The 25,823-nt window shown below is 41.8% G+C and overlaps 1 protein-coding gene across 1 annotated transcript in view; it reads left to right on the plus strand.

Annotated features, from left to right (window-relative positions):
- LOC124594459 overlaps positions 1-25,823 on the plus strand; it is a gene marked incomplete at its 3' end in the record, with an annotated part of 417,657 nt that overhangs the window by 90,256 nt on the left and 301,578 nt on the right. The window contains exon 2 of the mRNA XM_047132834.1: positions 1,726-1,868. Coding sequence (XP_046988790.1) covers positions 1,726-1,868 — 143 coding nt within the window. The remainder of the gene's footprint in view (positions 1-1,725; positions 1,869-25,823) is intronic.

Here is a 25,823-nt window from a genome sequence, read left to right on the forward strand (position 1 = left end):
AGTAGTGTAATTTTCTTGTGTCATTTCAAACATGCTCTACGGGCGATAAATCTTGGAGACTGGGCAGGCTACCAAAGGATTCGTTCATTCCTCAAGTGCATGTGTGATGAGAAGTGCAGTCTGGTATCTTCCATTATCCTACTGGAATGTGCCGTTTGGTATCCTGGTCATGAAGACTATAACATTCCATCATTGGAATGTGCCGTTTGGTACCCTGGTCATGAAGACCAAAACATTCTATCATTGGAATCTTCCATCATTATCGTATAGGGTATAACATCAGCATTTACCATTTGTGCTCTACACTGGGCACCGTTTAAGAGTTACCAAATCAGTCGTTGTCATAATTAATTTCACACCACGCCATTATTTGGAAGTTGGAGAGGCTGCTTCCTGTGGCCTTCTACCAGGTCGTCTACGTTGACATCAACCTGACCGCCATAGACCGTAGCGAGACTCATCGCCGAACAGAATCCCACTCAGTGTCCCAGTTGACTGTGGACCTACACTGTACAAGACTCTCCTATCTGGTAGCAGTTACTTCTGTAAAATATCTGGGAGTGTGCGTACGGAACGATTTGAAGTGGAATGATCATATAAAATTAATTGTTGGTAAGGCGGGTACCAGGTTGAGATTCATTGGGAGAGTGCTTAGAAAATGTAGTCCATCAACAAAGGAGGTGGCTTACAAAACACTCGTTCGACCTATACTTGAGTATTGCTCATCAGTGTGGGATCCGTACCAGGTCGGGTTGACGGAGGAGATAGAGAAGATCCAAAGAAGAGCGGCGCGTTTTGTCACCGGGTTATTTGGTAACCGTGATAGCGTTACGGAGATGTTTAATAAACTCAAGTGGCAGACTCTGCAAGAGAGGCGCTCTGCATCGCGGTGTAGCTTGCTCGCCAGGTTTCGAGAGGGTGCGTTTCTGGATGAGGTATCGAATATATTGCTTCCCCCTACTTATACCTCCCGAGGAGATCACGAATGTAAAATTAGAGAGATTAGAGCGCGCACGGAGGCTTTCAGACAGTCGTTCTTCCCGCGAACCATACGCGACTGGAACAGGAAAGGGAGGTAATGACAGTGGCACGTAAAGTGCCCTCCGCCACACACCGTTGGGTGGCTTGCGGAGTATCAATGTAGATGTAGATGTAGATGTAGATCTGTGGTACTGTAGCTAGAGATCTCAATCCGGCTTCCAGTGGTTCAGGCTGATGCACTCTGCTTGTAATCTGTGCCCGGAATTCAGCTGCCGTCATTCGTCTGTTAATCAGAGCCAGTCGAACAGTGTTACGATCTTCTCGTGAATAATCCTTCTGCGTGAACCAGTGCCTATTCTTCCCGGCTCACTGTTGTACTGCGTCCGTCTCGTCACTACAGGTGTAATGCTCCAGTACCATTCATGACAGCGACACGAACTCTCTCAAAGCCGGAAAGATGGCGATAAGCTGCACGTGCATGTCCTATAGACATGCTTTGTTGCTCCTCCTGAGCAGTTCCAGAAACGTTACACACTTCGAATAGTCGTCATGAGCACACGCACCATTCTTCATTTGTAAAATGGCATTTTAACACATGTTCCACATTTATGGAATTGTAGTACGTTTGGTAGCGTTTGATCAATTTGTTCAGATTTAACACTTTCCATTTCGGTTGGTGTACGTCAATAGGCAGCGCCGAAGCCTCGCCAGATGAGTGACACGAGTGTGGGTGTGCCTGTGCAGGTGGTCCCGGGTCCTCGGGCGGCGGCAGCGTCTCTGCTGCAGAGTCCCGGCGGCTGTCGTTCCCGGAGGAGGAGCACGACGAGGAGGCGCGCCGCTCCAGGAGCCTCGACGCCGACGCCATCACCAGCCAGCTCTCCGGGAAGGTCAGTCTCGTGGGCGCTGAGCCAGAGCGGATGGCCCATACGGTTCTAACACAATATCTGGAACATCTGGCCCATACGGCTCTAACACAACAGGCAGGAAAGCTGATCTAACAGACAAATCTGGAAAATCTGGACCATACAGTTCTAACATGACAAACGGAGCATCTGGGCAATACGGCTCTAACATTATAGCCAGAACAACGGGGCCATATATCTGTAACATAAAGCCAGAACAGCTGGGTCATACTGAAAGTTTTCCATCTGGTTATGTATCGTTACCTTTGTATCTCTCTTCCTCTCTTTCCATCTAATCTTTCATTCTATCTGTGTTAGAGTGTGCCGGACATGTGTGTGTCCAAGGCGCCTCGTTTACACGTGCTTACCCGCTTGGTTCAATGCTCGTCGGAAGGATTGAATTTAGGGGGCTGGCCCGACGTCTAGTTATTATGTTAACAGTGCGCAACGGATAACGCGGGGGAGCGGGCTCAAGCAACCAAGTGGGCAAGTAAGTAAATGCCACGCTCTAAAATGATCTATAAGGACTCCACTTTGTTGATAACATTGCTCTCTACACAGAACCCGGGGTTGTAATGACCACTAAAGTCATTACATCGAGTTTATTATCTATATTCTCAGAAACTTTACAAACTTAATAATTGCAGCAAACAAAGCCAAGTCTAGTTTTGTCTCGCACTGAAGGTTCTTAAACTAACAGGCATCTCGTTGCTACTTAAGCACTGCGAAAGAGGATGGAACTACGTTGATGCCCTTGTGGTCCGTCTGCTGGGACAGTGATCTAAATTCGCACCCCACATTACTACTTGGACCGAATAACAAAAATTCTTTTGGCGGGAAAACGGGGGACAAAGCAGACACAAACGTCTCCTATATACACAAAAGAAAGCAAATTCTTAAAAAATCAAACACCCTGTGACATATGGCACAAGCAAATAAACAATTAATAGCACACGCAAGCATCCTCACCTTAAATAATTTCCAAGAACGAACTGGTAGCTCCTGGCAGTGCAATTCGACACCACGTGGGTGACCGATACCAACAGCTAATTTCTTTGTACTCACCCCGCTGTTCGTTCTTGCTTTCCATTCTGTAGAATTATTCACACGCTCAACCTATTCTATATCAAAGTAGTTAGGCGTGCTGCTTGCAAATGGGGGTTAAAAGGATCCGTGAACAAAATTTATGAGATAGCCTAAAAAATTACGTCACACGCTTAGAACCTTAAGTAACCCACACGAAACACACGCGTCTCCTACCAGGTTTCACACGGAATCGTCATCTAAATTATTCATCAGCCGTTTCGCCCACATGTTAAGTGAACTAGGCGGGGTGAGGCCCCAGGTTACTTTAACATTGCAAAACGCTTCTTCTAAAGGTGTAACTATACTATTTTCTTAGAGCTATTGCTGCTCTCGTCTGCTGAAGGCACCAAGTGATTGCAGCACTATAAATGGATAACGCGAGCCCCCACGATCGCCTTTAGAAAAGAAACCCTAACTGAAAACTTTAATTGTATAGGCGAAATTTCTCTAAAAATGAATGATTGGCCGTAACGACACGCTAACTAATTCAGCCCTGAAAAAGAGCGGATTAACAATAGCGTAACACATAATACCTCATCCCACAGTGAAATCGGCGGCAGAGACGGAGATCGCCCTAGATTCCGTCCGCTCAGATCAGCCGCTACCCCAAGAGTGACTCTATCATGGCGGCTCTCAACGGTCGTTCCCCTTGCATGGAGGCGAAGGGGACCTGTTACCAACCCCGAACTACCCCCTGGCAAACAGGTGCATCATCGCGGTCTTTACTCCAAAGTTAATTAATCCAAGGCAACGTAGAGGGATTAAGGAAAGGAAGTGCATTTATGTAATTATGCATTAAATAAACAGGTAGTCCACTTCTTCACTCGAGTTAAACTAAAAAAAATGTTGAAAATATATTCAATATAATGCAACAAAAAAATTAATTGTAAAGAAATGGAACTAATTGTAAAGAGATGGAACAAACTGTTTCCTCTAAATACATCTGTAACATAAAGCCAGAACAGCTGGCCCCTACGGTTCTAACATACAAAACCGAAAAAGCTGGACCAAGCGGCTCTAACACAGTAGCTGGAACATCTGGCCAAAACAGCTGACCCATACAGTTCTATCATAACAACTAGGACAGCTGCCCCACGTGGTTCAAACATAACAGGTGGAACAGTTGGCCCATACAATTCTAATATAACGTAAAGAGATATCACTGCATCTTCTCCCCATTCTCTGTAATCTTCCATTCCTTGACTATCCCGCCAGTGCTGTTCACCTCTGCAGCTCCAACGCAGCAGTAGTGGCGAACCGCTACATCTTCTGAGTTTAACAACCTGTCGTGTGTATCATACAATGTAGGCTTTCAAAGCTGGTATTTACATCTCTGGGAATTTATGTTGCATGGGCATTACGCCGTGGTCCAAGGCATGTTTCTATATCTCCCAATCCTGTGGATATCATCGGAGGTTCTGTCATGTAAGCTTTCACAGATGGTATTTGCTTCTCTAGCAGTTCTTGTCATGTGGGCAATAGATCGTGGTCCAAGGCACGTTTCTGTGTCTGCCAATCCTGGGGACATCATAGGAGGCTGCAAAGACTCAGTTACTATTTACAATCTTAAACTGTCTCAGTAAGTCGAATTTCTTATAGGCTGCCTAGTTTCACGGAGTTGCGCCAATGCGTGTTACGGGGCTTGTGCTGCAGAAGAATTGACACGATTTGCGTCATTTAGCACCAAGGATAAGTCAGGAATAACATATCATACACTGTGACCAGAGAACAACCAAATTTGATTTTCCGGTACTACAGTATTATCAAGGTCTAATCATTAGTGTGTTAGGATGTACACAGAAGCCATACAAATTCAAAAACACTAAATGAACTTCTACAGAAAAGAAGAAGCATCAAATTTAGACACGTTTGGGCCCATAGTGCAAAATGAAGCAAACAGCATCAACTCTTCCACAATACTAGCTGCAGAACTTATGTCGGCGCGAGTCCTCGACCTTAGGTAACAGTCAGATGACATAAGATTCGACCATTGCTTAGTTACATACAAGAAGCTTCGGCTTATTGAGCTAGTTTAAACTTCGAAATAGTAACTGAGTCCTTATAGCCTCTGAGGATGTCTCCAGCATAAGCAGACGACACATTAGCTACAGATGCATGTTATGGACCACGACCTAATGCCCATACATAACTCCGACCACTGCTCAATGCCCATATACCAAAGCCACCAAGGTCCTCCCATGTAGTTTCTATTTCTTTCGGTACCTCTTTGTTCGTTGTAAAATTTGTGCCAAACACAGGTTATTAACAGGAAGCAAAGTACATATGCAAGTACAAGGTGTCCAAATGATCTGAAAAATTCCACATTTCCTTATTTCATCTACATCAAGAGAGTCCGGTAACTGTACCATTAATTCAATGTTATATTATAAGCCTGAGAGCTTCTATCAGTCGGGAGTCAAGATCCATTGCAAATAGTCCCTATAGCAATAACTGCCCCACGTTTCACATGGTAAGGTTACTTCATATACATCTTTCTTCATCTCGTCCTCCTCCTAATAAAATTTCCATTCATAATTTAATAGTTCACTTAATTTTTACTGCAGTACATACATTTCATTGCTTCCATTCTCTTCCTTCACTATTCTTCCCATTGTCCACATTTCTACTGTAAGTAGAATGAATCAACTCCAAAAATATCTGGAACGAGTAAATATCTCGGGGTGAGGTTTCTGCTAAGTTATAGTGGACTATGAGGCAGATTTTCTTACGTAAGCGTTCATAATTAGCGATGACAAAGACTTCGTAATATTTAAATGGAGCTACACAGACTGATAAAAACGTGTAGCACCCAGAAGTCAAGGTTGGATATCAATACAACTTCGTACTGATACAAACCATCGGCGAGTAGGTAAATGATTAGAATTGCAATTCTCTGTGACAGGTATAACAGTCATTAGGTTTCATCAGTTTTGTTCGTGTTCAGTGTATGGTATATAAGGGGCGTGAACAGCGTTCAATTTTGAGTGATGACTGAAGGAACGGAGATGTCGAATACTTGCGTAATATAGCGTTATCAGCAACTGACAGAGTTTGAAAGGGGCCTCATTGAAGGTCTCCATTTGGTTGGCTGATCGAATCATGTGATCTCCAGAATTTTGGGGCTTTCGGACGTGACAACGGACTGATGTTTGACTACATGGGGACATGAAGGCAGGCATACTCGTCGTCACATCGACGCCTCCCATCCCAGAATAAATAATGGAGCGCCTGCAACACTCTGCGTCATCCAGCACCATTGTTCGGAGACTATCAGCAGCCTAGCTGGGGAATTATCGTCTCATGCGTACGCTATTGTTAACACCACAACACAAGTGGCTCCGTTTGGGGTGGTACTGTGACTGGGAAGCGTGGACTCCTGATGAATGACGTCGGACTGTTTTCGGCATCGAACTGCGGTTCTACACCACCTCAGATGACTATCGCTGACGAATAGGGCGGCAACTGGGGAGAGGTCCCATTCACCCAATGTTTCCTAGAGGCACAGCTGTGTCACTCCTGACGTCATGGTGTGGGTAACTTATCGAGAATAACTTCAGGTCAATGCTGATAGTGACTGAGGAAACCCTGTTTGGCAGAATGGTACTCATGGATATCCTGGGTTGGGATGTGTTACCTCTAATACGGAAATACCGTGCTGCCATTTTTCAATAGGGTAATACTACTCGTCCATGTGGCACGTGGCACTATGAACTGTGTTCGTGATGCTGGAGTACTTCCGTGACAGCAATATCACCAGATCTCTCCCCGACAGAACACGTATGGGACCAATTTTGCCGTCCTAGTGCAGTATCAAGGATATACAGGGTCAGTTAAAACAGTCGTGGGTCAGCTTGCCTGAGGAAAGGGTACATCAGCATTATGACAACCTTTCCAACCGAACCAGTGCAGGCATCCTGACCCGAGTGGATGCAACGTCATACCGATAAGTGGGCTCATACTGCCAAGTTCTTTGTAAATTTGACTCGACGCTGTAATCACTGAAACAACATCATACATCCTTTCAGTCCGCTTCCTTTTGCTTCCTCTCCCCCTTCTAGGTGCTTCAGTTTTTTCGTCCTGCAGTATGATTTTCACCACACATAAAAGTCCAGAAGTGTTAAGTGCGGTGAGCGTCCCAAAGAACCGATCCGACTATCTTCTGTTAAGGTCTTAAATTATATGTGAGGAATAGGCAGGTTTTTTCCCGGCGCGTTGTGTACCCTGTGGATTGCCTAGTGGAATGTCTGATGACAACGGCGGCTGCATATCCTTTAAGAATTGCATATAGTTGTGGCGACTTAGAGTTCCATTGACAAAACATCGAGCAATGATGCGATTCTTGAAAATTTCCGTAACGCACTTCGTTGTTTACAAATTTCCCTCCGCCAACGGGGATTTTCAAGTGACTGTTAGTGGATATGGTGAAGACTGATTTGTCCTTGGTCTGTAAATGATAGTTCACCCGTAAACAAAAATTTGCATAGAAATGTCCGTGACTTTGGAGTTTTCGTAGACTTCATTCGGAGAAATATGACAGATGTTTAAAGTTATTGCCACGAATCTTTTGATGGAGAAATATGTGAAAAGAATGAAGTCTGCAGAGCAATAGTTTGGCTTGTTTGACTCGCATATTCAAACTGCCTCGTAGTGGCATGTGGGTTACGTGTTACCGCTGCTAAAATGTTAGCCGTATTTCTCTCATGAATTACTGCTCTTTGTTGTTGGGGTATTTTATTCTTTAGTCTTCCAGCTCGTTTACATTTTTTTTACAATATTTTCAAAGACAGAACTTGAGGACTTGCAGGAAGAGGTTGTCTTTTTAGCCTACAACCGCACAACTCCGCTAAGAGATTGGTGGCATCCGGCGTAAAAGAAAACCACATGTACTTTTTCGGCTGTCGTATACATTGTGAAAGCCTTAACAGCTTGTCGATCAGGTCGTCTGACTGTTAGAATAGCAGAACACAGGCTGCTGGACTTCAAGCGAGCAACGTGTTTGTTTGCAGTTAGTACAGAAGTGCAAATGTTTGTGTGACGTCTTCTCCTGACGGCGAAACAGCGGTCTGCGGCACTGTTATCTTGTTACTGTGCGCTCAAGTTCTTCATAAGACATGTCTCTGATGTCCTGTTTGAATGCCCTTTCCACCGCCACAGAAAAAGTACATTGTTCTACTTTAAAAAACGACGTCACTGTCATAATTTGACAATTATTGACATTGAAAATTACTTGCTTACGCCAGGAAATTCGCTAAACTGTCCGCTATAACTCAGAGAAAGCCGCACCTAAATTTATTCACTCATTCCGGATGTACAATGCCGGACAGGAAAAGTGAAGTACTCAGATAGAGAGGAGAAAACTTCACGCGCAGAGAGGGTACGTGATGTTATTTCAGTCATTAATATATCAAATCCGCCAGCGCTTAAATTCTGATTAATAATCAGCACTGGCGGCCGAAGACTTCCGACATAAGAAGTCATCCTCATTCTGCTAAAGGCCGTGTCAGAGAAGGCGGAGGGTCTGACGGAGGTTCAGAGCACTCTCTTGTCCCTGGGAAACTGCCCCTAAAGGTGGAAAAATCAACAATTATTAACGGTATGTGGATGCAAAAGGTAATGGAAACCACTGCATTAAAGACACATAACATGTATCCACAGGACATGTGGGCTGTAATTCAAAAAGTGTCATGATCATCTTCCCATTGGCAAAAGATTCCGGAATAGTTTCCCATTGGGATCTCCGGGAGGAGATAGCCAAGTGGGAGGTGACCATGAGAAAAAGATTGAGTAACCAACGAAAGAATAACGTTCTACGAGTAGAGGCGTGGAATGTTAGAAGCTTGAACGGGTAGGGACGCTAGAAAATCTGAAAAGGAAAATGCAAAGGCTCAGTCTTGATTAGTGGGAGTCAGTGAAGTGAAATGGAAATTTCTGGTCAGATAAGTATAGGGTAATATCAACAGCAGCATAAAATGGTACAACGGAAGTAGGATTCGTTACAAATAGGAAAGTAGGGCAGAGAGTGTGTTATCTTTTTGTGAACAGTTAAAAAAAAAGTCATGTGACTAGGGACTCCCGTCGGGTAGACCGTTCGCCGGGTGCAAGTCTTTCGATTTGACGCCACTTCGGCGACTTGCGCGTCGGTGGGGATGAAATCATGATGATCAGGACAACACAACACCCAGTCCCTGAGCGGAGAAAATCTCCGACCCAGCTGGGAATCGAACACGGGCCCTTAGGACGGGCATTCTGTCGCGCTAACCACTCACCTACCGGGGGCGGACTGTGAACAGTTTGTAATATTGCTACACGAATTTGCTATGCTGAAATCGGGTGCTAATAGTAGAATAAAAGCGGGTTAAAAGCTGTGAGCTGTCTGGGGAGAAGTTAACCGTGCATTACTGCGCAACTGTTTCGCCAGGTAACTAGTCTAGGTTTACCACATTACCAATCAGACTAACATTGATTATAATCTTTTACAGTCATACAACAACCGGTGATATACCTATATATAAAAAGGAGACTTTAAATAAAAAGAAAGACATCAGTTTATATTTGGAAATTTATTTTAAGATTGTTCATTGAAATTTCAGCATATTATACGTGAGTTATAACTGAGCTGGTGCCTTGTTTAAGGATTGTAAAAATGTGAGATTTTAATCTTACGGAACACATCAAATATGGAGCCAAGATTGGGAGATTGCATACAACCCTGCATTCACAAAACAACACCCAAAGAACGTTGAAACATAAGCAAGAAGAAATTAACCACAACCAACAGATTCAGTTTTTACCCAAAGAAATTACGTTCATACCACAATCCTGTCCGTCATGTAATTACCACACACTGGTATACTAAATTCATATTAACTCTTTGTAAAATCTTCCCAAAAGGAATAGCTGAAGGCTACTTTGATGATTACACCACATGCTCCACGTGGTCAACTTGGTTTACAGAAAGCGTATAACTCCACAGTAATTTTGATAATTAAAATTAATTCGATCGAAAAGCAATTGACAAAAGAAAAACCTTGAACTGGTTACTAACGTCTTACTACTAACCTGATGGGTCAAACAGTTATATAAGCACGTGGTACTGGTCTCGCAAAGTACACTCCACGTGGGTTGAACATAAAGAAAAGCATAAAGAAAAGTTGCTATATTGTAAAATATTGTCAAGACGAGACGTTATAATCACACAAGCATTCGCATTTAAGATTGATCTTAGTTAGAGTTACTGATCAACACGTGGTTCCACTTTACTCACAAAGTAATGACAAAGCAACTACCGCAAAATAATCTGAACTTCACACGAGAATTACACTACGCTGCAATTTAAGATAACCTTAGATATTTCAGAGCTAAACCCGAAATAAAGATGATTAAATTTTCAGTTAGGCTGAACTTAACAAATCCATTGTCGTATGGACTTAGCAGACACGCGCTTAGCCGGAGATCTTACCACTTCAGACGCTCGCCACCGCCAGACTGCAACTGCCTCACTACCGAGCGTGCTTCCTGAGGGTAGCTCACAAAGACAAACGGAAGGGGCCAGAGGGGCAGCTTCCTATACCAACATGACAACGGACGGACAGAACCATACTAAGGATAGAAACCTCTCTGCTTTAAGAAAGCGTAGCTACCTGTTCCGACGTTGGTCCTACTGTTCTCTAGCAGACAGCCTTGTCTGCTACCCTCAAGCATGCAACTACAAACACATTTGATCATTCATCCTCTCACACAGAAGGGAAGGGGGATGACAGTATCTTATCATATACAGTATATAACAGAAAGCGGATGTAGGTTCCGTATGAGACTGTGTGACGTGAATTACATATAAACTGTGTTTTAAAGTGTAGTAGTGTGACAGATCGTTCTTGTTTATGTGTAAAAGTAACACGTTCCACTGCTCAGTCTCCTCCCAGATAGTCAGAAACGCCACAGTACATTTAGAAGAGGAATTTATTCCATAAATGGCAACAGATTTAAGAAATTAAACATGAAAGGAATCCAACAGAGACCTTTCATAACCCCAACGCTCCGGGAAAAGACTGTGCAGGGAATTTTCTGGCCATGCTAGGACATTCCCAAGCAGGCTTCTCACACCCTACTTAAACCAAAAGTGTAAAAGAAAAGGCAAAAGGACACCAGCTACTTGCTAAAACACAATAATTTCAACAGATCTTTAGAATCTACCAATTTCAAACAGAAAAAAAAAGAACACAATCTGTGACACCTATTTAAAAGGTAGTGTAGACCTAATTCGGTCAGCAAGTAAAAACAATGGTTCCTGTGTCATTAATATGAAAACAATTTCTGGTTGTTACCCTTATGGAGTTCACCAGTATTTGCTCATTGCAAGAGCCAACTGATCACAGGAAAATTTATGACTGTTTATTAACAAGCAAAATTTATGAAAATAGCAAAGGTGCCACAGCAATTAAAAAAAGAACATCAAATAACATCGGTATTAAAAAGTAGAACATAACAATGCGCAATCTGCAAAAGCAACAGAATGATAAGAGAAAAAACATGTTTTACAAAGTGGTTATCGCAAAAAAATTCTATATCGTATAAAACTAATAATTTGTAGAATTAAAATAACTATGTGGCACTCATTTAAGCACTCTACTATATTTCAATTAGCTAGCAAACAATGAGCACTGTGTCATTATATTGAAACTACAATAATTATGTGATTGTTACCCTTAAGGGGTTCCTCACAGTAAATATGCCCCATGCAAAGGCTAATCGATCACAGTTCAATGAGAATAAAAGGCTATCTGACTGATAAACGAAGCAATGCCACAGCAATGAATTTACGAAACAAAATATCACAAATCTAATACATCACACAAAAACAAACATTGATAAATAAAACAGTACAATAGTCAACATCTAAAACAAAAAAAACACCTATAAATAAAACACCTGCAAAATACAAGAGTCAAAGTCTAAAAAAGATAAATAGAACACCTGAAAAATACAAGAGTCAGTCTAATAAACACCAATAAAACGAACTCCTGCAAAACACACGAGTCAGAGTTTCTCTGACAGAAACACACGTATATGCACTGGACTAAGAACCGTATAATCACTGTTCACTGACACACTCAGTACTTCCACTGTTCCGAGGCACAATATAGGGGAAAGAGGGGGGGTTCGTCGCCGCAGCTGTCAGTAGGGATTTTTTTTTTTTTTTGTCCATCTGTTGCGTGCGATCCCGCCGTCTCTGCCCTCTCATGAAGTTTCTCCCGTGTCACGTCATCTCGATTTGGTTCCATGTTTGTGTTGTCAAATTCGTGCGGTATCCTCTTTTGACACGCCAGGTTGATATTCCTGGGCAAGGATGACACTTAATGGCTCTTCTTTTGTGCCACCCTTAGCGACCAGAGAACATCGAACCATGATTTACTGTCGCTTGACAGTAGGTATCCGTCAGGAAATGTCGATAGGCGTCGTTGACGTCTGCAAGTTTCTCTGGGCAGTACCTGTCAAAAGGCTCCACGCCCCTTGTGTTGTTTCACCGCGGCCGTCTCGTCACGGTCGCGTGCGTGTGGTGCGTTGCCAGCAGATGGATTTCCGCCCGGTGGACCGCTCGCCCATCTCAGGTCATCGCCTCGAGGAAGGGTCGCCCGGGGCGGCCGCCCATTAGCTCCAGGTACAAGGGAAAGTGTTTGCCGCGTACCCTTCTTTTGTTGTCGGCCGCGCTCCCGAAGTGGCCTGGCTGACAGCGTGTCCTGCTGGGAAACCCGCTAGTTTACAACTAGTCCGGCTGCTCCCGCTGTCTCTTAAGAGTTTTGCCCGTTCGCTTTCACGTTCTCAACTGCATTCACAGAAATTTTTCATCATCCTTATGTGATTACACAATGTCATACATAATACCACTTAGTATTGTCTTTCACAATTTTTAAGAACAAAGTGAGACTTAATTTTTTTTAAAATAAAAAAATTAGATGAATCGACAATATAAAATAAAATTTAAATGACTTGACAATGTAAGAAAAATAAAAGTGAAATGACTTGACAGTATAAAAATAAAAATTTAAATGAACTGACAATATAATATTTAAATCCACATCACTAATGTGGTTTACTGACGTTTTAAGAAATCAAATGCTATTTATTAATTTACTAAAATGAATAGGATTATGCCTTGTGCAAGTATAGGTCAGGACAGCATAGGGTTCACATGTTATTTACACACACATACATGCACACATGTTGTCTATTCTACAAACTAACTACCCATAAACATGCATTACTCAATATTCTACTTCTATCCACTACTAGTTAAGCCAATAAGCTACTTCAATGCTATTTCAACACCGTGTATATACCACTACAACATTGTTCTAATTCGTCCTCTTCTTGACGCTCGCGGCATACGTCATGTCACATGATATATATGGAGAACTTTCCTTAAACATACAAATTAAAAAGAACAATGGTTATTTACACGCCAAAACATTTATACCAGTTCGCACACCTGAAAAGAGACTCGCAATTATACATTTATCATACTCATATATTCACACATAAAACACTAAGAAAATTTCACCTAAAATTACGTTATCACAACAATTAATCACGCAGATGACTCTGAGAAGGTTAAAAATATTTGCATTATACAGGTTATATTACATTTTCTTGCCCATTTTGCTGCGATTTCGTTCCTTCTTTACGTTACCTTTCGCTTCCAAATCAGTTATTTCGCCTGTGGTGGTTATTCTGGATTCATTTCTCATGAATGGCAAAATTGTGGTCACCTCTATTCTGTAAAACAGTATCATCTTAACATATTGAACTTACAACAGACACAAAAGATCCGAATCCTCCTGTAGTTTAAATGACAAATGTTTTGCTTTATCCTTATTGCCTTAAACCAAGCTTTCCTTCGTTCCCATAATCAAAATTATTTAATCATCCTCTACCTTCAAGAGGGAAATTTCCTCAGTACAAATCATATAGGCTGCAGTGCATCCCGCACCAGCGAAAACAGTAAGCTGTAATGCTCACAGCATCAGCAAAACACATAAACGTCGCTTTTCTAGGACAAGTATTAACGCAGAATAATTTTTTAGGCTTTGGCTCAACATCAATCAAGACTACAAAAAGGATCCATATTTCTGGTCCATTCTCCATTTGCTGAAAAGCTGCTCGTATTTGACTACCACAATAATGTTTCAGAGCCACGTAAATTACACAAACCACAATTCTTCTTTCACCTTGAAGGGAATCAATATACTTACGAAATCCACAGACAGCACTTTACGTACTCAGCTATAAAGAACAAAAAAGACATATATCATCAATATTAACATGTCATCGCATATTGGAAGCCAATGGTTCAACAATCGTATTATCGCATCCTGTTTTCAAAATTCCAAACTTACTCATTCCTTTCTCAGAGTTCTCCTATCTTAAAATATTCATACAGCACGCATACTATAGTAAGAGATCCTCATTTATACTGACAGATATAGAATAGTAATAGATAGATAGTAGCACTGAAAGCAGAAAATCGGAAACAAGGCTACTAACAGCTGTGGACCTGGGTTTGCCAGACCCATAATACCCACAGATCGGATATTCCCCTGAGTTTTGCATTAATTCAGCACAGATCTTGCTTCCCTCAGGAGCGACTCTTTTCAATTTACACAAAAAAAAACATAAACAGCATTTCACTCGTTCACAAAGAAACCTTTTATCTTCACGTTTGAATCAAACTAAATCCTAATTGCACAAGGAAAGAAAAAAAATTAAAACATCTTTTCAATCAATCACATAGAAACATCTTTATCATTATTTTTTACCAACATATTATTCAAAATGCATACGTCACAAATTTACACTAATCAATTCTTTCTCCTCACCGTCCTCTCTACTTCTCACTGTCCTTTCTACTCATTTGCCATGTCGCTCATTTGTTCCGATTGGGCGCCTTCTGCGCTGATCGTTAGTCATTGCCGGTTTTGCTCATTTCTATTTGCTGGATTATGTCTAGGGTTAGCTGGCCGAATTTCAACATCATGAGGTGCTCCGCCTATAGTCCTATTCCCACCGCGTTCACCGTAGTATCGATTCTGGTTGCCGTAACTGTTCCGTTCACGATTCTGTCCACGTCCTCGATCATTTCCGCTGTTCCACCTGTGTTCGCGACTGTTACCCCAGTTTCTATACGGCCGGTCCCGATTATTGTTTCGTTCGCGTCGCGACGACCAGTCACGCCGTTGATTAGTAATACGGCCACGACTGCGGTCGCGCTGCTGTGCCCCGTAATAACTTTGTGCCTGATTAGGCGGGCAGTCTCCTGTATAACTGTTGCGTTCACGATCTTGTCCACGTCCTCTATCATTTCCGTTGTTCCACCTGTGTTCGCGACTGTTATCCCAGTTTCTATACGGCCTGTCCCGATTATTGTTCCGTTCGCGTCGCGACGACCAGTCACGCCGTTGATTAGTACGACGGCCACGACTGCGATCGCGCTGCTGTGCCCCGTAATAACTTTGTGCCTGATTAGACGGGCATTCTGCTGTATTGTATTCCAACTCTTGGAGAAGTGTTTTAAACGTTTCCACGTCCTCTTTGCATCGCCCCGCAAGAATGACGTGCCGCAAGTGCATCGGCAATTTGGTGATGCATATCCTAATTAGTTCCGCAGGCCCGTATGGGTCGTATAAAAATTGATTTGCCTGCAGCATGTGGTCGAATAGGCGTGCAGGGCTGCCGAAACCAGACTGGTTCAAATTTGGCAGCATAATTATGCCATGTTTGACCCTATCTTGTGCCGCTTCCGACCAATAGGCGGAGAGAAAGGCTTGTCGAAACTCCCGAGTGGAGTTGCAGTGACGCGCTGCCGACCTCATGCGAATCGCCGGTTCGCCTTCCAAATAGCCACACATATATTCTATCTTATGTGAACTTGCCCAGTCGGGAGGAAGACAGAACTCAAATTGCTCGAGCCATGCTCGTGGATGTATTCCTTTTTGCGAATTTCGGAATATCTCAAACTTTCTTACCGTAAGGAAATGTTTGAAATCAAATCCCCGCATTTCCTCCTGTCGAGGCCCTTGAATGTTTCTATTTTTCTCATGTCTGCCCCTCAAATTACATTCTTCCCTGTCGTCAAAATCTCCCTCGTGGCCGGAGTCCCTCTCTGCACTGTTCGTACGGCTATTTTTAGTGCTATTGGCGAGTTCGGAATCACACGCCATGCGGTTTTCCAGATGCGCCACGCGTTCTTGTAATTCGCCTGTTACAGCCTTGTGTTGCCTGTTCACTTCGAATTGTCCCTTCTGAAATCTCAGAAGCGAACGCACTTCTTCGGTCTCTGCGGCCGCTACCGGTGTAGTATTGTTCTCGCTTTCCGTCAGCTTCATCGTGCCTACAATGTCCGCTAATGCCGCAATCTTATCATCTATTTGTCTCTTGTCCTCCGCCCCAGTCTGCTTCAATTGTTCTACTTGCTGTTCCAACGCGTGGATCGCTAAACTGTTGTCCGCTATTGTGTTGCTAACGGACGTGGGACAATGCGTTTCCACCTCTTGGACCCTCGAGAGTACCTGCTGATGTTCCCTTTGGCATTCTTCCCTCAGCTCTTGGAAATTCCTAAGTAGCCGTTTTTCGCTTTCTTTAGATTCGGCATCGCGACTCCGCTTGCTCTGTTCTAAGGCTTGCAGACGATCATCGATTTGTTCAAATGTACGGCCTAATTCTTTCATAATATCACTTTTTATTTCACTTGCCAGATTGTTTATTCTTTGTGAGATATCATCGGACACTCTCTGCATCGACTTGTCGACTTTATTTGTCTGCTGGATTAGTTTTTCGTCTATTTGTTTGCCTAGGTCGCGGATCGATTTTTCGGAATTCTGTGCGTTTTCTTTATTTTGTTGCAATAAGGCTTTCATGAGTTCTGCCAAATCATTTTGGTTAGTAGGAGGCAAATTAATTTGTGGCTCTGATGTGAGCCCGTTCGTGCTGTTCTGCATTTCGTCTGAAGTATTTCCCATTGCATTTTCGGAACCGCCCGACGCGTTAACATTCGAAATCAAATTATCCCCTTGGTCCATGTTGCTTAAGTTGTCGGACCGCTTACTTTTAGTTTGGTTACGTGTCTGCATTAGTTCAATTTATACCCAGTACGCAACACACTAATCACAGTAAATGTATCCCCCAAAAATTTCGACAGTTACACGAAAGGTACCCAACCTAGTACTCACTTTTTCACACGCCAAACAAATTTTTATCTTTGATCGAAACAGTGGAATTTACAAGCGAGAAAAAAAAACCACACACACATATAAAACACACAAATATAGAAAACAAAACAACCAGACAAACAACACAACGCCGCTCAACAACGCAGTGAATCTTCAGAAAGTCTCCTCAGAAACAACGCAGAAGTTGTTTGAGCGCTGTAGGGAAAAAAAATTAAGATTATACAACGCTTGCAATCTAACGTCTCAGAGATTCCAGAGTCTAGCGGAATCACAGAACAGGGTCGCCATGTGTAATATTGCTACACGAATTTGCTATGCTGAAATCGGGTGCTAATAGTAGAATAAAAGCGGGTTAAAAGCTGTGAGCTGTCTGGGGAAAAGTTAACCGTGCATTACTGCGCAACTGTTTCACCAGGTAACTAGTCTAGGTTTACCACATTACCAATCAGACTAACATTGATTATAATCTTTTACAGTCATACAACAACCGGTGATATACCTATATATAAAAAGGAGACTTTAAATAAAAAGAAAGACATCAGTTTATATTTGGAAATTTATTTTAAGATTGTTCATTGAAATTTCAGCATATTATACGTGAGTTATAACTGAGCTGGTGCCTTGTTTAAGGATTGTAAAAATGTGAGATTTTAATCTTACAGAACACTTCAAATATGGAGCCAAGATTGGGAGATTGCATACAACCCTGCATTCACAAAACAACACCCAAAGAACGTTGAAACATAAGCAAGAAGAAATTAACCACAATCCACAGATTCAGTTTTTACCCAAAGAAATTACGTTCATACCACAATCCTGTCCGTCATGTAATTACCACACACTGGTATACTAAATTCATATTAACTCTTTGTAAAATCTTCCCAAAAGGAATAGCTGAAGGCTACTTTGATGATTACACCACATGCTCCACGTGGTCAACTTGGTTTACAGAAAGCGTATAACTCCACAGTAATTTTGATAATTAAAATTAATTCGATCGAAAAGCAATTGACAAAAGAAAAACCTTGAACTGGTTACTAACGTCTTACTATTAACCTGATGGGTCAAACAGTTATATAAGCACGTGGTACTGGTCTCGCAAAGTACACTCCACGTGGGTTGAACATAAAGAAAAGCATAAAGAAAAGTTGCTATATTGTAAAATATTGTCAAGACGAGACGTTATAATCACACAAGCATTCGCATTTAAGATTGATCTTAGTTAGAGTTACTGATCAACACGTGGTTCCACTTTACTCACAAAGTAATGACAAAGCAACTACCGCAAAATAATCTGAACTTCACAGAGAATTACACTACGCTGCAATTTAAGATAACCTTAGATATTTTAGAGCTAAACCCGAAATAAAGATGATTAAATTTTCAGTTAGGCTAAACTTAACAAATCCATTGTCGTATGGACTTAGCAGACACGCGCTTAGCCGGAGATCTTACCACTTCAGACGCTCGCCACCGCCAGACTGCAACTGCCTCACTACCGAGCGTGCTTCCTGAGGGTAGCTCACAAAGACAAACGGAAGGGGCCAGAGGGGCAGCTTCCTATACCAACATGACAACGGACGGACAGAACCATACTAAGGATAGAAACCTCTCTGCTTTAAGAAAGCGTAGCTACCTGTTCCGACGTTGGTCCTACTGTTCTCTAGCAGACGGCCTTGTCTGCTACCCTCAAGCATGCAACTACAAACACATTTGATCATTCATCCTCTCACACAGAAGGGAAGGGGGATGACAGTATCTTATCATATACAGTATATAACAGAAAGCGGATGTAGGTTCCGTATGAGACTGTGTGACGTGAATTACATATAAACTGTGTTTTAAAGTGTAGTAGTGTGACAGATCGTTCTTGTTTATGTGTAAAAGTAACACGTTCCACTGCTCAGTCTCCTCCCAGATAGTCAGAAACGCCACAGTACATTTAGAAGAGGAATTTATTCCATAAATGGCAACAGATTTAAGAAATTAAACATGAAAGGAATCCAACAGAGACCTTTCAAGTTTAGTGATAGGATTGTTCTTATCAGAATCCACAGCAAACCAACACCGACAACGATACTTGAGGTATACATAGCGACGTCGCAAGCTGAAGATGAAGAGATAGAGAAAGTCTATGAGGATACTGAAAGGGTAATGCAGTACGTAAAGATGAAATTTTAATAGTATTGGGGACTGGAATGCAGTTGTACGGGAAGGAGTAGAAGGTGGCTGCGAAGAAAAGTTAATCGATGAAAGAGGGAAGCACAAAAACGTTAAGAGAAATTCAGGAATACAGAAACATAAGAAATGAAGTAAATAGGAAATGCAGGGAAGCTAAACGAAATGGCTGCAGTAACAAAAAAAAAAAAAAAAAAAAAAAAAAAAAAAAAAAAAAAAAAAGGGTGAAGAAATCGAAAAAGAATTGATTGTCAGAAGGACTGACTCAGCATATAGGAAAGTAAAAACAACGTTCGGTGAAATTAAATGCAAGGGTGGTAATATTAAGAGTGCAACAGGAGCTCCACTGTTAAATGAGGAGGAAAGAGCGGATAGGTGAAAAGAGTATATTGAAGGAGTCTATGAGGGGAAAGATTTGTCTGATGCGACAGAAGATGAAACAGGAGACAAGTTAGAAGAGATAGGAGAATCAGTATCAGAATTTAAAAGAGCTTTGGAGGACTTAAGATCAAACAAGGCAAAAAAAAATAGATAACATTCCACCAAAATTTCTACAATTATTGGGGGTAGTGGAAACAAAACGACTGTTCACGTTAATGTGTAGAACATATGCGTCTGGCGACATACTATCTGACTTTCTGAAAAATAATTCCGAAGACTGGAAAAGCTGATAAGTGCGAGAATTATCGCAAAATCACCTTAACAGTTGATGAATCCAAGTTGCTGACAAGAATAATATACAGAAGAACGTAAAGGAAAACTGAGGATGTGTTAGATGTCGATCAGTTAGACTTTAGGAAAGGTAAAGGCACCAGAGAGGCAGTTGTGACGTTCCTTTTGATAATGGAAGCAAGATTAAAGAAAAATCAAGACACGTTCATACGATTTGTCGACCTGCAAAAAACGTTAGACAATGTAAAATGGTGCAAGAACTTCGAAATTCTGAGAAAAATAGGGGTAAGCTATAGGGAGAGACGGGTAATATACATTATGCACAAGAGCCAAGAGGGAATAATAAGAGTGGACGACCAACGTTTTTGTGAAACCTGTCCTTCGGGATAAGCTTGCAGTACACCTCCGAAAGTGAGTTTTTCTTCCCTACGTCCAGGCTGTAAAAAGCTGAAGGTATTCTCCACGATTCTTGCTATGATTGAAATAGTTTATTTGTTTCATCCACGATTTCTACCTTACTACCGTTTCTTCCAAATCCACCAGAAACAAACGCAAAATAATTTTATTTAAAAAAGCGGATAAAGTGTCACTAGAAGCCTTCCTAAGAGACAATCTCCATTCCTTCCGAACTGACTATGCAAATGTAGACGAGATGTGGCTCAAATTCAAAGACATAGTAGCAACAGCAATTGAGAGATTCATACCTCATAAATTGGTAAGAGATGAAACTGATCCCCCATGGTACACAAAACAGACCCGAACGCTGTTGCAGAGGCAACGGAAAAAGCATGCGAAGTTCAGAAGAACGCGAAATCCCGAAGACTGGCTAAAATTTACAGACGCGCGAAATTTGGCACGGACTTCAATGCTAGATGCCTTTAATAAGTTCCACAGCGAAACATTGTCTCGAAATTTGGTACAAAATCCGAAGAAATTCTGGTCGTATGTAAAGTACACAAGACGCAAGACGCAGTCAATACCTTCGCTGCGCAGTGCCGATGGTACTGCTACCGACGACTGTGGCGCTAAAGCGGAGTTATTGAACGAAGTTTTCCGAAATTCCTGCACCAGGGAAGACGAATGAAATATTCCAGAATTTGAAACACGAACAGCTGCTAGCATGAGTTTCTTAGAAGTAGATACCTTAGGGGTTGCGAAGCAACTCAAATCGTTTGATACGAGTAATTCTTCAGGTCCAGATTGTATACCGATTAGGTTCCTTTCAGATTACGCTGATACAGTAGGTCCCTACTTAGCAATCATATACAACCGCTCGCTCACTGATAGATCTGTACCTACAGATTGGAAAATTGCGCAGGTCGCACCAGTGTTTAAGAAGGGTAGTAGGAGTAATCCATCGAACTACAGACCTATATCATTGACGTCGGTTTGCAGCAGGGTTTTGGAGTATATATTGTATTCAAACATTATGAATCACCTCGAAGGGAAAGATCTATTGATACGTAATCAACATGGTTTCAGAAAACATCGTTCTTGTGCAACGCAGGGGATCTCAAGTTGATTCTGTGTTTCTAGATTTCCGGAAAGCTTTTGACACCGTTCCTCACAAGCGACTTCTAATCAAGATGCGGGCCTATGGGGTATCGTCTCAGTTGTGCGACTGGATTCGTGATTTCCTGTCAGGAAGGTCGCAGTTCGTAGTAATAGACGGCAAATCATCGAGTAAAATTGAAGTGATATCAGGTGTTCCCCAGGGAAGCGTCCTGGGACCTCTGCTGTTCCTGATCTATATAAATGACCTGGGTGACAATCTGAGCAGTTCTCTTAGGTTGTTCGCAGATGATGCTGTAATTTGCCGTCTAGTAAGGTCATCCGAAGACCAGTATCAGTTGAAAAGCGATTTAGAAAAGATTGCTGTATGGTGTGGCAGGTGGCAGTTGACGCTAAATAACGAAAAGTGTGATGTGATCCACATGAGTTCCAAAAGAAATCCGTTGGAATTCGATTACTCGATAAATAGTACAATTCTCAAGGCTGTCAATTCAACTAAGTACCTGGGTGTTAAAATTACGAATAACTTCAGTTGGAAAGACCACATAGATAATATCGCGGGGAAGGCGATCCAAAGGTTGCGTTTCATTGGCAGGACACTTAGAAGATGCAACAAGCCGACTAAAAAGACAGCTTACACTACACTCGTTCGTCCTCTGTTAGAATATTGCTGCACGGTGTGGGATCCTTACCAGGTGGGATTGACGGAGGACATCGAAAGGGTGCAAAAAAGGGCAGCTCGTTTTGTATTATCACGTAACAGGGGAGAGAGTGTGGCAGATATGATACGCGAGTTGGGACGGAAGTCATTAAAGCAAAGACGTTTTTCGTCGCGGCGAGATCTATTTACGAAATTTCAGTCACCAACTTTTTCTTCCGAATACGAAAATATTTTGTTGAGCCCAACCTACATAGGTAGGAATGATCATCAAAATAAAATAAGAGAAATCAGAGCTCGAACAGAAAGGTTTAGGTGTTCGTTTTCCCCGCGCACTGTTCTGGAGTGGCATGGTAGAGAGATAGTATGATTGTGGTTCGATGAACCCTCTGCCAAGCACTTAAATGTGAATTGCAGAGTAATCATGTAGATGTAGATGTAAATGTTCAATGTCATAAAACATTTTAGGCACATACAAACGTTGGCTTTCTAATTTTCACGAGACAAAAGCAACGTACAAAGCCTAAGAAAAATCCAACAAGAGTAAGCTGCGGGACGAAGTGCGCATGCACTTCCCTACATATAGTGTCGAAGGGAACTAATTCATTCACTTAATGCCCGTCCAACCCTCAAATTATTTTTGTACTCGCTCAAAAATACTTAAATGCAGGCCGGAATTCGTTTATGACTTCACGAAACAGTAAGTGAGCTTGAAGAGAAAAACGTTTTAAAATGTGAAATATTAAAACCTTGACTTTGTTCCATTCAACAATCAACACTTCAGTTCCTCTCAAGTTCCTGTCTTAACTCGTGTAGAGGATGTAATCTTGCAAAGTCAGATGAATCTGTGTCAAACATTCTTTACTACAGACACATAGCTATGCACAGTACTAATACAAAAAGAGGTAGCTGCATGTGTCCAACAATTTTCTATCGGTGGGAGGTGGCGTGACACGAATTCACAAACTCTACATCGTGACGCGGCTGGTACCAGCGTTATTTACTAACCATCAGTTGCCACCGTCCATTTACTCGCTGCAATGCAGAAAGTGATTCATCTGAAAAGTACTCCATGATGGACAACTTTTAATATTATTTTGAGCGTCAGTCTACTTTTCTCATCGGTCCGTTGTTGATAACAATATTTTTTCGAAGCATTCTGTGTCTTCCTCTGTGTACTGAAGTTCAGTAACCTACTGCACTTGCATTTCTGCACATACCTTATTCATTCTGCGCAGGCGCTATTTACCACTGTCCTAAACGACTTTAGTCTCTTCACAGCTCCTTCTAACGCTCAATGAACACTGATACACTGTCACTGCTAACGTGTGGGAACAATGCGCAACGTTTCTCGCGATATCCAACAATCAAACGAGTTTATCTTTGCCCCACAATAACGAAAGCGCATAGTGTCTAAGGTGCGTGCATACCTTACCTCATTGGCCACATGAGTGTACTGTAAGACGTGTCTGGTGTTTTTTTATGTGCCTAGGCATGTAGACGTGCAGACATGTAGACGCGTTCATGTGTGCATAAGTGCACCTAGTTATGTGCAACTCGTGAGATCGATTTCCAGACATTAATTTCGTTTTCTTCATAGGGTACGTGAGGCATCGAAATTGGATCTATCTGAAAATCTGACGACTCACTGGAAGCCAAAAACATTTTTTTCAATATGAGTAAGTCGAATTTTTATGAGAGTGAGTTAACAACTCTATGCCCAATCCCTATTTTTCTAAAAAAAAAAAAAAAAAAAAAAAAAAAAAAGAAGAAGAAGAAGGAGGGGTATTAACATTCCACTGGCGACAATATAGTTAGAACTGGAGTACAAGCGCCGATTGGATAAGGATGTGGAATTCCCCAAAGATAACAATCCATCACTCACCGTAGTCGATCCAGACGAAATGAAAAAAACGGAAACCTCGAAACCTACTGCTGTCAAACGCAAGCTCAATGCCTTGATCACTTGTTTTTCTTGAAGCGCCTGCAGTTTACTGTTTGGATTTTCCTAATCGGATAACCCCAATTTTTTTAGCCCAGGATGTTCATGTACAGCTGCAGTTTTTATTTCATAAGAACTGAAAGTGAAGAAACACAAACCTTTATTTATAGCTTTTGTTGATTTAAAGAAAGTTTTTGACAATGTTAACTAGAAGACAGAAGATAACAGAGATAAAATACAGGAAGCGAAAGGACGTCTACGACTTATAGGAACCAGACTGCAATTATAAGAGTCGAAGTACTCGAAGAGGAAGCAATAGTCGAGAAGGGAGTTAGGCAGGATTGTTGTGTATCTCTGATGTTAATCAAACCGAACATTTATCAAGCTGTGAAGGAAACCGAGGAGAATTTGTAAAGGCAATTAAAGATCATCGGACGAAAATTAGAATTTTTAGGTTATCCGAAGGGCCGAATTAAATCAGGCGATGCTGAGGGAATTAGACTAGAATGTTAGGAAGTTATTTCTGAATATATTTCTCTGGATTGTAACGTGCTGAAGTGAAACATGGACGATTAACTGTTGAGACAAGAAGAAAAATAGAGGCTTTTGAAATGCAATACTAGAAGAGAATGCTGAAGAGTAGGTGGATAAATCGGATAACTAATGACGAGATACTGAATAGTGAGAAGAAAAAAATTTATGACCCACATTGACTAAAAGAAGGGACGAACTGACAGAACACATAACAAGACAACAGGAAATCGTCAATTAAGTACTGGAAAGAGCTCAGAAACTGTAGAGGGATATTTGCATCCAAAGTAGCAGAGTTCCTTAACTTCGTCTACTTCATGATCGCCAATTTTCAAGATAAAGTTTCTCACTATTATCATTTCTGCTACATTTCATTACATTTGTCTTTTTCCGATTTGCTGTCAATCCCTATTCTGTGCTCATTACACTGTTCATTACGTTCAACAGAGTCTGCAGTTACTCTTCACATACACTAAGGATAGTAATGCCATCATCAAACCTTATCATTGGTACCCTTTCACTTGAATTTTAATCCTACTTTTGAATCTTTTTTTTTTGTTTTTATCTCCGTCATTGCTTCCTCCATGTACAAACCGGCCACTGGGGCGAGAGACTGCACCCATGTCTTACACCCTTTTTAATCTGAGGACTTCCTTTTTGGTCTTCCACCGTTATTTTTCCCTCTTGGCTCTCGTACATGTTGTACATTATCCGACTTTCCCTATAGCTTACCCCTATTTCTTTCAGAATTTCGAACTTCTTGCACCATTTCACGTTGTCGAACGCTTTATCTAGGTCGATGTATTCTGTAAGTGGTGTTGATTTTCGTCAGCCTTGCTTCATCATCATAAACAAAGTCAGAACTGCCTCTCTGGTGCCTTTACCTTTCCTATAGTCAAACTGATCATCATCCAACAGATACTCAGTTCTCCTGTCCTTTCCAAGTCCTCCTCCTCATAAAGGCCTTCAATGTACTGTTTCCACCTACCCGCTCTTCAAATGGTTCAAATGACTCTAAGCACTATGGGACTTAACATCGAAGGTCATCAGTCCCCTAGAACTTAGAACTACTTAAACCTAACTAACCTAAGGACATCAGACTCATCCATGCCCGAGGCAGGATTCAAACCTGCTACCAT

Source organism: Schistocerca americana, chromosome 2 (genome assembly GCF_021461395.2).
Source record: "Schistocerca americana isolate TAMUIC-IGC-003095 chromosome 2, iqSchAmer2.1, whole genome shotgun sequence".
In the NCBI taxonomy this organism is placed as follows: domain Eukaryota; kingdom Metazoa; phylum Arthropoda; class Insecta; order Orthoptera; family Acrididae; genus Schistocerca; species Schistocerca americana.